This window comes from Ascaphus truei, chromosome 5 (genome assembly GCF_040206685.1).
Source record: "Ascaphus truei isolate aAscTru1 chromosome 5, aAscTru1.hap1, whole genome shotgun sequence".
In the NCBI taxonomy this organism is placed as follows: Eukaryota; Metazoa; Chordata; class Amphibia; order Anura; family Ascaphidae; genus Ascaphus; species Ascaphus truei.
Genome location: NC_134487.1, coordinates 61,540,277 through 61,553,060, shown reverse-complemented (window position 1 = coordinate 61,553,060; position 12,784 = coordinate 61,540,277). Strand labels below are relative to the sequence as shown.

Below are 12,784 nucleotides of genomic sequence, written 5' to 3'. Positions count from 1 at the left end.
CCCAGGAGAGACTGACCAAGAGAACACAGATCTCTGGAGCTGACAAATAAGACTTCTAAACCTGAATGCTGATAATCCGGAGAAAAGGCAGCAACCCTGGAAACAGATAAGACTTTATTTTCCATTGACTGTTGTCTATATATATCTATATGACTTGGGCTGATGAATAGCCTGGGTAGCCACCCAGTTAAAAGGGGCTGAAATAGAAGGATACATATATGCCAAAGTGGAGCAAGTTTTATTTGGCTCACTATTTTGCTTATGTTGTTTTTTTGCTGTGTTTTAAGCGACAGGCACAATAAAGCCTTGTTATGATTTCACCTTACAACAGTCTCCATTGTGTACCTCTGCACATGTCCTCCTACATGTGGTGTCAGAAATTTGGGATGAGAGGAGCCCTTTGAAGTTTGAAGGGCTGGAGATTTCCTGTGGAATTTTTTTTTGTGCTTTTGCCTGCATACTGTACAGTCTTGCAAACAAACCTGAGCAACAAAAACAAAGATTCACCTGCAGCAGAGATCAGAATTAAAGGGATACACACCCAGGCAGGAAACTTACACTGCACTGAAATCTACAAAACCACAGGTGGACTCTTTTCCCCAATCCCAAGAGGAGAGAGACTGCTGAAGCAGCTAAACCTTTTTTGCCTATCACAAAGTGTAATATGGTCATTGAAATAGGGGTTTTGCCTTCCAGCCATAGTCAAGGTTCAAGAAGTGAGTCAGCCCTTAAAAAGGGATAGGTGTTTGTTGTTTTCAAAAGTTTCGCTGAAGCAGTGAATACAGATGGTGACCCACGAGCGGTACTGATTTTGCAAATAAAGGTTGCCACACCGCATAGGGCTACCAGCTGTGAATGGAGTATATGCAGAAAAGTGTGAAAACTGATACAAGACTGTGCTGAAGCAGGGGAATTATTAGCAAACAAATGCTGAGTGTAAAATTGCCCTACAGGGGAAAAAGGGATTGCTGAACTGTGTAAAAGGTATTCCAAAGCCAATTGCTGAGTGTTGAGTCACCCTGCCGGGAATGAAAGAAATATTCCACTGCAAAGAATGTTTTTTTTCTGCAAGTAAAAAAAAGTCTACCTATGTATCTTGGGAGCAAAACAGACACCCAAAGTGTGAAGTGTGAATGGCATAATACCCAAAGATGAGACTGAAAATTACTGAACTCAAGCAGAAAACCAAATTCTGTTGCTGAAGCAGAGGGATTTACCTAGCAAGTAAATGGTGTAAAGCACACAGAAGTTTTTTCCTAGCAACTACACATTCAGCATACCTAATGAGAGATTAAACCTAGCAAGTAAATGGTGTAAAGCAAATAGACGGTTTTACCTAGCAACTGCACATCTTGTATACCTGATAAGAGAAAATACATGCACAGTACTGCTGATATTGTAAAACTTACCCAAGAAAGAAAAGTCTACAGAGATGCATGTGAGAGCTATGACCTCTACAAGCAAAATATGCCCACCTGTAGGACTACCACAATTGGGGGTTCTAGCAAATACAGTGGCAACAGCTGCAATAACGCCTCCTGAGGTCAGGAAGAAAATTACACCTGATAGCCTAACAATGGAGGACAAGATGCAGCGTTCCTGTAATGAACCCTACCCCACGGAAGAGTGGCCCTTCCAGTCCAATAAAGAGGAAGACATCTCTTACGGGGAACCCGAACCGAGTCACACCCACAAAATACCCCAAGAATGGTGGGGGTGCCTGAACTCGGCACGAACCGAAAAGACAGCTCCCTTTGATCACGAATATGATCAGCAGGAGAAAGAGCGGGAGCAGTGGATCACCGAATATTTCCGTCAGCTATTACAGTTGCAAGAAAAACCGGGTGGATCCAGTGACGCTGCTAAAATTTCAAATGAAGATGGAGACCCCAGTATCCCTGAAGGGACGGTGTCATCCAAATCAAAAAGGCGGAAAAAGAAAAGCGGTTCTTCAATTACCGTGGAAGGAACTGACACGTCCGCAGATCCTGTGGAGGAAAAGGGGGGCCGAGTTGCCCTGCAGCCTAGAGAAAATGGAGAATTCGTCCCGCGGTTAACCGAATATCCAGAGGGCCCAAGGCAGAAGTCGTGTACCCCAAAGAAGTGTCTGTCCGGTGCCAACAGTGAGGAACCCTCAACCAACCATCCCAGGGAAGCGGAGCCAGAACCAGTGAGTGTCGATCCTTTGACCAGCCCTGAGGATGCCCTGAAAAATGCCAGGCGTGACTGTGATATACTCCGTGAACAATTAAAACAAAAGAAAGATGGTTACGCGGAGCTACTGAAAAATAAAGTGAAGCTACAGGAACATGTACATGTTCAGTACATGTGCTCGCAATGTACTCTGCAGCCAGGACAGAATTGGACGATCTCAAGACTGAGCTAGATACTGCAAATGCTACTATTTCCGCCATGGATGAAAAGCAGAGCCAATCTGATAAAATGATAACTCAGCTGAAGCGGAAGTATGAGGAGGCACTAAAGCAGATGACAGTCTTTCAGCAATAGGTTCACACTCTTCGCGTAGAGCTGAATGCCTCACAACAGGAGGTCAACAATGTCCGGACAGAGGTGGATGTATCTCAGAAAGAGTTTCAGACACTCCGCAGAGCACTGGATGCCTCACATCATGAAACAAACAGCTGCCGCACAGATCTGGAACTACACAGTCTCACTGAGGAGCTGGACATATCTAAAGAAACGATTGTCAATCTTGATACAGATCTCAAAGTCTCTCAGAAGGAGCTTCAGACCCTCAACCTAGAGAAGGAAGTCTCACGCCAGGAGATTGTCATTCTCAAAGCAGATGTGTGTAAATGGAAGGAGGACTGCAAAGAGGCCCTGAATAGTACAGAGACTGAAAAAGGAGAAAATTCAAGATTAAAAAGAGAAAATGTAAGATTTAAAAAAGAAAATTCTGAGTTGACAGAACACGTCAAGGCAATGTTTTAAGCAGAGCACCGACTGCAGAACCAACTGCAAGGTCTGCGTACGCACCTCCAGTATGCTGAGGAGAAGCAGCAAATGCTGCAGGAAGAAAAGCTGCAGGCTGCTAGAGGTACAAGCGCTGCAGGAACGTCTGAATACCCAATGTGTCCCCACAGATCAGTATGAGGAGCTAAAGGCCACGCTGCATGTCACCAGAGCATCGTTGGAGGTGGACCTTCGATACCAGGTGACTCTGTATGAGAGGAGCGCGAGAAAACTCAGAAACTGGAGCAAGAGCTGGAGAGACAGAGAGACTGTTCCATTCCCTTGAGTCAGTACACCAAGGAGAAAACAGACGCAGCGGCAACCTTAACGACAAAAATTACAGAGCTCCAGAATATGAAGGAGACACTGATACAGACTCAGAGAAAGCAAAGTGCGCAGATAAATTCCCTGAGAAGAGACTTGCAAGATGCACTCAAACAGGTTGAGACTCTGCAGACCAGTAACTTACAGATTCCTCCAATACGGAAAAGGGTATTGGCTCTGAACAAGCACCAGTATCCCACAGTAACTAATGCCCGTGAGGACAAGGGTACAGTGAGAGTTGGGGACTCCACGCACCTTCAAAACAAGATTACGAAGTTTGAGCCACCTAAGAAAGCACTAGCCAAACCTACAGCTGTCCAACAGGCAACAAACAGAGGTAGGAGTGCAGAATCAAAGCCAGAAGAATCCTTAGCTGAGGAAGCTGAAAAGATAGGACGTTCTCTGGAAAGGGCGGTGGAGGTGCAACTCAGTCCCAAAGAAGCTGAACCGGCGACTCCTTTGTGTGGAGGAGGTGCAGAAAGACCGCTTCAAAAGCGGAAAACTCTAAGGTCTAGTCCTAACTGCTCTACAACTGTTGCCATACAGTTTGTTTACAAACAGGAGTGCCCGACGCAACGGAAATCTCATGACCGCGCACTCTGTAAAAAGACTTTACTTGGAAAAAGTCCTCCTCGAGCGACTGAGGAGTGCTGATCTCAAGCACCTTCGGGAAGAGACAAAAATAAACTGGAGAAAGGGCTCCAATCCCAGCGGGACAGAGGGTTCTCTTCCTCCATCCACTCTCATTCAAGTCACAAAGATCTCGAATGAGGTGGATGGATGGGCTTTGGCCGTGGTAAGCCCGAGCTTCCCACAAACAGGGGAGGTATGTAACAGGGAACTTATCCCTGTTCACAAATGTGCCTCTAATCCAGCAGTGTGGTGGTTAACTGCTGGTAGGCAATTAACTAACACCACCTGCCTGATTTAGATGGCTTAGAAAAGCCTGTCTTTTGAGACAGGAAGTGACTCCTTAGCTCACATGTGAGCTGAACTTGGGAAACAGAGCTGAGGTTCTTGAGTCTCCCAGGAGAGACTGACCAAGAGAACACAGATCTCTGGAGCTGACAAATAAGACTTCTAAACCTGGATGCTGATGATCCGGAGAAAAGGCAGCAACCCTGGAAACAGATAAGACTTTATTTTCCATTGACTGTTGTCTATATATATATATATATATATATCTATATGACTTGGGCTGATGAATAGCCTGGGTAGCCACCCAGTTAAAAGGGGCTGAAATAGAAGGATACATATATGCCAAAGTGGAGCAAGTTTTATTTGGCTCACTATTTCGCTTATGTTGGTTTTTTGCTGTGTTTTAAGCGACAGGCACAATAAAGCCTTGTTATGATTTCACCTTACAACAGTCTCCATTGTGTACCTCTGCACATGTCCTCCTACAGTGAGCCAAAGAAAACCTGCTCCACTTTGGCATATATGTATCCTTATATTCCAGCCCCTTTTAACTGGGTGGCTACCCAAGCTATTCATCAGCCCAAGTCATATAGATAATATACTGTATATATATATAGACAATAGTCATTGGAAAATAAAGTCTTATACGAAAAGTCTTATCTGTTAGCTGGGCTGCTGTAGTGGAAGCTTCTCTGCTCTCTTTTATCCGCACCCGTGTGTGCTAAGGCAATCTCCGGGCTCCAGGTTAGAATCTTGTCCCCTTTGTCTTGTGGTCAGCTTGTCGCTCAAGACATCTGTCCTTCCTTGGTTCAGCCCAGTTGTGGACTAAGGAATCTCTGCTCTGTCTCCTAGTTCAGCTCAGGTGTGAGCTAAGGATCTCTCTTCCTGTCTCAGAGGCAGGCTTTTTCTACCACTTGTAATCAGCCAGCTGTTGTTAGTTAATTGCCTACCTGCAGTTAACCACCACACTGCTGGATTAGAGGCACATTTGTGAACAGGGATAAGTCCCCTGTTACACTGTTATTCCTATCATTGACTAAAATGCTGTGTTTAGGGATCTCTACTATATGCCAATAAACCTGATTACAACTAATTTCAAATTGTATACAGATTCACTACAAATAGTTCAGAAACAGATATGTATTACTATTTACCTGATGTACAGTAAGTGCTGACTAAAATAATCTGTCTTCCCAGTTCTTGCTTATAATATACAATATCCATGACATAGCCAGCAGTCATGGGGGCCTATTCTTGTAGCTTCGATAAAATTGCTGCCATCTTGTACGATGTGGCATGACCCCACCGAACAACTTTTCATTTGTGTTATCACAGTAGTCAGAAAGAATCAGAAACCATTACCACAAGTCACAAACCTTGAGGTAGGAAAATGCCAATACCGTACGGGACAGCAGCGATGGTATCTTAGCATTTGTCTAGATTCTCCCCCGTGCGATCTGGTTGCAGTACGTAATAGCTGCACAGAGAGCTGCACAGAGAGCCGCATCTCCCTGCAGAGGCGATCACACTGTTTTTATTTACATTTTAATAACAATGCACTGTAGCAGGGGGTCTCCGGAGCAGAATCGCATTCATTTCCGGTCCGAGGACCCCCTGCTTCCTGAGATACAGGCACCAGTTTGGGGTGCTGGTATCTAATATGCATTTAAATGTCCCGGTCACGTGACGTGGGAGTTTAAACATTGCAGGGGATACCGGTACCAAATACCGGGGCCTGTAGATCTGGAAGCAGGGGGTCCCCGGGGTTGAAATTAATGTGGTTCAACTCTGGAGACCCCATGCTGCAGTACACTGTTATTAAAATGTAAATAAAAACAGCTTCATTACCTTACCGGTAATGTTGGGGGTACAAGGGGTGGGTGAAGGGGATAGTTGCCCCAGGGTGGGTGGTTAGGCTGTGGGAGGCGTTAACCCCATTCACTACCATTGAGGTGATCAATCCGATGCATAACAAATAAAAAATAAATTCGAAGTCCTACCTCAATCCCCATGTCGTCACCCTTGCGGCGGCGAGATGTAATTGACGAGCAGCTCACTAGGTGAGAGCCTCAATGATCTCATCAGAGCTACTAGAATAGGGTGATTTTATAAAAAAAATGCGAGTTGGAGCTCTTTATGAGCTCCCGCTCGGTGTGTTTGTTACCGCTCGGGGAGATGCACTATGAGTTTGGCAGGTCATGTGAGCTTTCTGAAAAGCTACCTTGCCAAATTGTACGAGAACTGCTCAAAACGCTTGATGAGTTACTTATCAAAGCTACTAGAATAGGCCCCATGGTGTCTGGAACTCCAGGGGCCACAGGACATAAGAGCTACGTCATGGGCTTTCTGCTTGTTTTCTGGCTAGAAAAGGAGGAGAAGAGGAGGACTCCTTTTTCTTTTGCCTCATTAGTGACATATTGGATGTAGCATTGGGGCCTCTTTGTCTTTAGGTCAGGGGTGCTCAACTGTAGTCCTCAAGCTCTTCCAACAGGTCAGGTTTTCAGGCTATTCCAACTTCAGCACAGGTGGCTCAATCAGAGGCTCAGTCGAAGACTAAGCTTCTGATCAAGCCACCTGTGCTGAAGCAGGGACTGATTGAGCAGCCTGTGCTGAAGCAGCAGTATCCTGAAAACCTGATCTTTTGAGGGGGGGGGGGGTTGAGGACTTGAGTTGAGCACCCCTGCTTTAGGTCACTATCCCAGTCAACACCAATTAACACAAATAAATATATCATGCAGTGAGTTTGGGTTTTGAGCTTGCCAAGACTATGTACTGTATGTCTCTTAAGTGATGTCATGATCAAAGATGCGCTGAAGAGCGGTCAGAAAATCGTAATGTGCCGGAGGGGCTGTGGCGCTCTTGTTTCGCAGCACCTCTGACATTCAAAGGATTAAATATGAAACATTCAAAAATCAAAGACTATCAATTAAACCATATGTAAGATATGTCATGTGTAATCTTGTGCAAGAGGTAAAAACACTGACATGAAAATTAAATCTGCATGTTATGATGGTTTTTTGTTACCCTAGGTTTGAAGCAGGGAGTCTTCAGAGCTGATCCCCATTAATTTCAGTGCTGGGGGCCCCTTGTTTCCTGAGAAATAGATCTCCATAGGAAGTGATGATGTCTCCTGCAAGTTTAAAGCTCCCACGTCACGTGGGCCAATAGAAAGCTGCACAGGATGACATCACAATTTCCTATTGGCCTGCAGGGCGCTGGAACTTTGAAAAGCGACCACTATGTGATTCCAGATAATCGAGGGGAGTGGCTACTGGCACCTACTATAGAGGTAAGTATCTCCGGAAGCAGGGGGTCCCTGGAGCTGAAATTAATGGGGTTTAGATCTGGAGACCCACGTGATTCCATAATGTGTTAAAAAATTAAAAAATGGCCAAAACAAAATCGCTAGCTTGGATTGCCTCTGTAAGGGGTTGAAATGTAATATTTTGTGAACATAAAAGGTAATTCTTATTCAGTAATCTTATTTACTGTAGGTATATGGGAATTACCCCTTTTATTATATACATAATAGTCTATATAATCATAATGATGATATGATTTAAATATTACCGGTGCCCTCACATTACCATAGGGAAAAGCACCACAGCTAAACGGCTACTTGTGTGCATTTTGTTTTTTTTTAACATAGTGGATACTGCATTTTCTGCATCTTCTGAATTATCCAACGTTTATACAGTAGCTTCATGAGCGTAGAGAAAAGTTTTAATAAGTCAGTATACGCTTCCTGATTTTGATACATTATATTACCACCGACATCCATTTTTAGAATACATGACCTTCCAGAAAACAAAAGGAGTATACTTACTCGAAGCCAATGAAAAGCCACTGTATCCAGATCCATGACAGCAGCAGCAGAATGACGGTGATTGGGATGCAAAGTAAGAACCATGTTCCAAAATTAATCTCGGTGCTCTCCGGATAACGCCTACAAAAAATGCATGCAAAAAATCGGAATAAATTCACAATATGGATATGTTGCATTGCCTGTTAACCTAGAGTAAGATGTATTTACTGTGCAAAGTCACAGGCCTAGATTAGTAAGATAATAGGGGTAATGCATGGTTTATTTTTTTTGTGTGTACTAATTATAAGGCATAATACAGAAACAGCAACATTTACAGTTTTTTTGGCATAGGCTTATCGCTGCAGGGGTCCCATCCGAAAGCAGAGCAACCGCGACAGCACTATATCCTGCGTTGTGGCTTTAAGTTTTTTCAGCCACGGCTCTGGTGACAGTAAGTCTCACTACATCTGTACCTCAGATTTCAATTACCTTTCCCATCACTAACTGCATCCCGTTTCATCCCCCAATACGAGATTTATAAAGCTACTGTTTTTTGTCACAGTTTATTTGAGTTACATTATACTATTGTTTTGCATTAGTCAATTTATACACCAAAATGTAATAATGACAAATATTACTAATGGAAGATGATTATAATTTGGGGATATATTTTTTTAAGTTCTTATTCTCTTTTGCAGTTTTGCATTCACACAATATGTAAACTCTTCAGAAGCAAAGACAATCTTATAGCATACCTGTGTGTTGCTTAAAGCGCTGCCATGCAATACTGTATCAGAAGGTTAATTTTGTAATAGTACAACTACTTCAGAATTAAAAGGCACTCAAAATTCAGATCTTATTTTCAGCAATGTGCCTAAGGGTTTCTTAATTTATGTGCTCAATATGGTCTACTCTGTGCTTGAAAAACTCCCTAAGCAACTGAAGGTACAGAGATCCAACATTATTCTGAAGTTTAAATATATGTTCTAATGCTTGAAAAAAATGATATTAACTATGCAGACTGGTTGGCATAGTTGTATTACAGTAGGTTGTAATAGGTAGAGGATGGTGCCGCGTCAGCCGTAGAGCAGACAGAACAAAACTAACATAGAAGTGATTCCTTTAATGGCTAACTAATGGTTTAGAAGATTGTACGGTTTCAGAATTTCTTATGTCCCTTCTTCAACTTTTTCAATAGTTTTAATACCAAAAGGTTAGAAATAGTAAAATATATTGCAGTGACCAGAGTCTACAGGTCTTTTAATAATATATTAACTCGATTTTTTATTATAAGTTTAACGTTTTTACATTTTATTGGAGGTGAAATCACTTACGATGGGGGTAAAGTTGGGGTGAAGAACAATGCATTTGTGTGAGACTGAAGCATAACTTACTTCTCCTGTCATTCATAATGACGGACTATATATCTGTTACTTTCTGTTGTATTTAGATCTCCATTTACATTCCAAATGAATTGCCATGATTGCATCAAGGATTGTTGGATCTGAATAGTGATACTGAATTACAGTATGCCAATCAACAGCACAACTTATTCAGCAGGGTGACATGACAAAAGTGTTCATAAAATGAACCGTCATCAGTAAAATAATGGTGATTATCTAATGAAGATACTTTTTGGGCAAATAAATGGTGGTTGCATGATTACATAAATGTTCTTTGTTAAACGAGTATTCCCGCTATTTTCCACTGCTACTTTTACATGATGTATTACTAAGGAAATCTCCCCCCGCATTGGTGAACCTCAATTAAATATTATATAAAAAGAGGAGTAACCAAGAAATTGGGGTGGAAAGTTAGTAGTCTTGGTAAAATTAATGTTAAAATGTTTTTGCTCAGATTGCCACCACATCTACTTGATAAAATAATTTAATTGCTCAAGTGTGCATCATGTCATCAGAACTCACACAGCAGCCTCATATAAACAACGTCGTTTTTGCTCGACCATAAAACAGTGCCCATGTAATAACGTATTTTTAAAGATGCAACCACATTGGCAATTGAAGTGTAATGATGACAGTTATCACAAAATCAATAAATAAATATGTTCATGAGCAAACGTTGCATGGAAATCTTTTTGTGTTGTTGATATAATGTGAGAGCACACCTTAGAATAACTGTTGCACACTTTGTAGTGTGTATGAGGAAGAATGTTGACGGCGGTTTACTTACATCCATTAATCAAACTAGACATTGATATCAGTACTGCTATAATGAGGTAATGTTCATAGAAGGATTCAAACCGTACAGTGTTTTTCCACCCTAAGTAAACCGTTTCCTAAGCAATAAACTATGTCAATATACATACAACGTAAGGTTAGGAAACCACCTTATACGTATTACCTATCAGGCTATTTAAACTTACTAAAATGTAGTAACTTGCACCTTAGAATCCCTTCTACTACCTATTGTATCTGTATTAACTAAAGACAACTGGTAAAATATGTTTGCATATCTATACTCTCAAGGAGATGAAAGATTATCAACCAGAGGTTCCCAACCTTTTTTACATAGTTATTTTGGGGGGAACCCCTTGGAGACACCTTATGAATCCCTAGGCATTTCCAAATCCCCTGTAGAGAATCACTGAATTAGATCATGTGTAAGACAAAAGAAATATGTAATCTTGTGCAAGAGGACAAAAAAAAAACACATAAAGATGAAACCAGCATTTCATGATGACATTACATTTTTTTCAATATAATTCACTTATATAATGACTTAATGGTATATAAAGTATTGTCTTAAAATATTATATAGTGCATAATTATAGTTCTCATTTTGTTTCTCTAGTAATTTATTATGCAGGCTGGTGCTACGTTCCTCCCATTTTCTCCACTGTCATTGCTCATACTGATTGGATCATGCTAATCAGCAAGCATGTTTACTCTGGGGTGGAACCTTTTTCAGATGGAAATTAGGGTCAAAAAATCAGAACAAGGCTTTTTCTCAGGCTTACTTTTTAAATTGGGAAATAGTCTACACACTCATGTCTGAATATGTATTTACGTTGATGTCTGACACTGTAGGGCAACTTCTGAGATATCGTACTAGGTTAAATTCGTATGCAGATCAGTACAGCATCTTTTAGTTTGACATTTTGACCTTTTTATAAGAAGTTTCTGCAGTGCGCGGCAATGAATTAGTTGACAGAAGGGCTTAGACATTTTATTTTATAGATGTCGATGGAAGAGCCAAATAAATGAACACAGCCTATTGTATGTACCTAGTAAATTTATCTGAAAACTCGCTCAAATTCCATCAGTCTTTGGCAAACGTGGCAGTTTATTTCAGCTGTAAATTGTTATTGTGAATTTTTGATACTGAGAAAAACACGTGACAAACATAGTTCTGTAACTGGCAATAAACTCTCTGTGCTGGTTTAAATGTGATGTAAGTTGCAATGCTGCTTCAATGTGATGGCACTTTAATACATGTAATCACATGCTACAAATATGAAAGCTTACAAGATTTCTTCCTGTCACTGTCAGCCTCTATCTTATGTTTTCAACTATTGTAAACATATAGACCTTCCTAAACTCAGTCACTATAGATAAAAAAATAAATGATTCTTACGTATTAAACTGCTCAGCAAAAATCAGGTTAGTAGATGTTCCTGTAATAGTACACAAGCCTCCGATTGTTGATGAATAAGCAATGCACAAGCACATAGCTTTGCACATCATGTGGTCTTTTCGACTCCTGTATTTCTTTTCCCCTGAAATCGCTTGATCCTGTGGGGAAAAAAAATCCATTGTACGCATGTTTTTTTTTTTTTTGTTCTTAATAATTCCGAAACAAAATTTCTACTCAACACAATATTTGTGTGTATATTTATATATTTATATATATACATATACATATACATATACTGTACATATACATATACATATACATATACATATACACAGTGTTCGACAAACCTATACATTTGCACGCCCCGGGCGAGTGGATTTAACATCGTGGCGAGCTCCTATTGGCCCAAGCAGCACACGTGTGGTACTAGGTGGCGAGTAGATTTTTTTGTTTGGCGAGTAGATTTTTTGTTTGGCGAGTAGATTTTTTGGTGATTTGTGTGTATATATGTGTTTGCATATGTACAAATGTAGCCAAGGTTATTGCACCCGGTGGCGTGTTATGGTGGGATTTTACTGGATATTCTGCGTTATCACTGCCATTGAATCCTATGAAAAATATGTGACGCAATATTTTGCATTATGAGCCAGTGCAAGAACTGTGGCTACACCACAACATATAGTAATACCAGGTGAGATTTATAATCCCTGCCCCTCAACAAAATAATTCATTCTGCTTGCAGGGTAAGCATTAGGACCACGTAGCCAGGTGAGAAGGACGATTCCTGCTCCCAAAACATTCGTCATGTCTGCTTGATAGGTTAGCAATTAAGTCACTCACAGGGAACATGCTATTTTTTAAATCTCTCTTAACTGTACATGATATATCAAGAAAAACTCCTAGAGATTTCAATGGCTCAGTTATGTTGCCCCAGAATTGCTCCACTTTTGCCTTGTTACATATGCCCCAGGGAGACTTATTCTACGTGAGCCGAATCAGTCAATCAGCCCGTTTTCGGCCAAAATTCCCCATTAAAATCAATTGGCCCTATCGGATGCTAGCATCAGCCCCTGAATTTGATACATTTCCTTATATGTGTGAAGGTAAGATGGCTGACATTGACCAACATTGGAGCTAAGTATCTTGATATGCTAATCAATGTGGTTCTCC

At 41.2% G+C, this 12,784-nt stretch overlaps 1 protein-coding gene across 3 annotated transcripts in view; it reads right to left on the bottom strand.

Moving 5' to 3' along the window:
• SLC13A1 (solute carrier family 13 member 1) overlaps window positions 1-12,784 on the bottom strand; it is a 74,347-nt gene that overhangs the window by 22,682 nt on the left and 38,881 nt on the right. For all 3 annotated transcript variants that reach the window (XM_075599903.1, XM_075599901.1, XM_075599902.1), the window contains 2 exons: window positions 11,615-11,772; window positions 8,042-8,161 (listed from right to left, as the gene is read on the bottom strand). In XM_075599903.1, coding sequence (XP_075456018.1) covers window positions 8,042-8,161; window positions 11,615-11,772 — 278 coding nt within the window. The remainder of the gene's footprint in view (window positions 1-8,041; window positions 8,162-11,614; window positions 11,773-12,784) is intronic.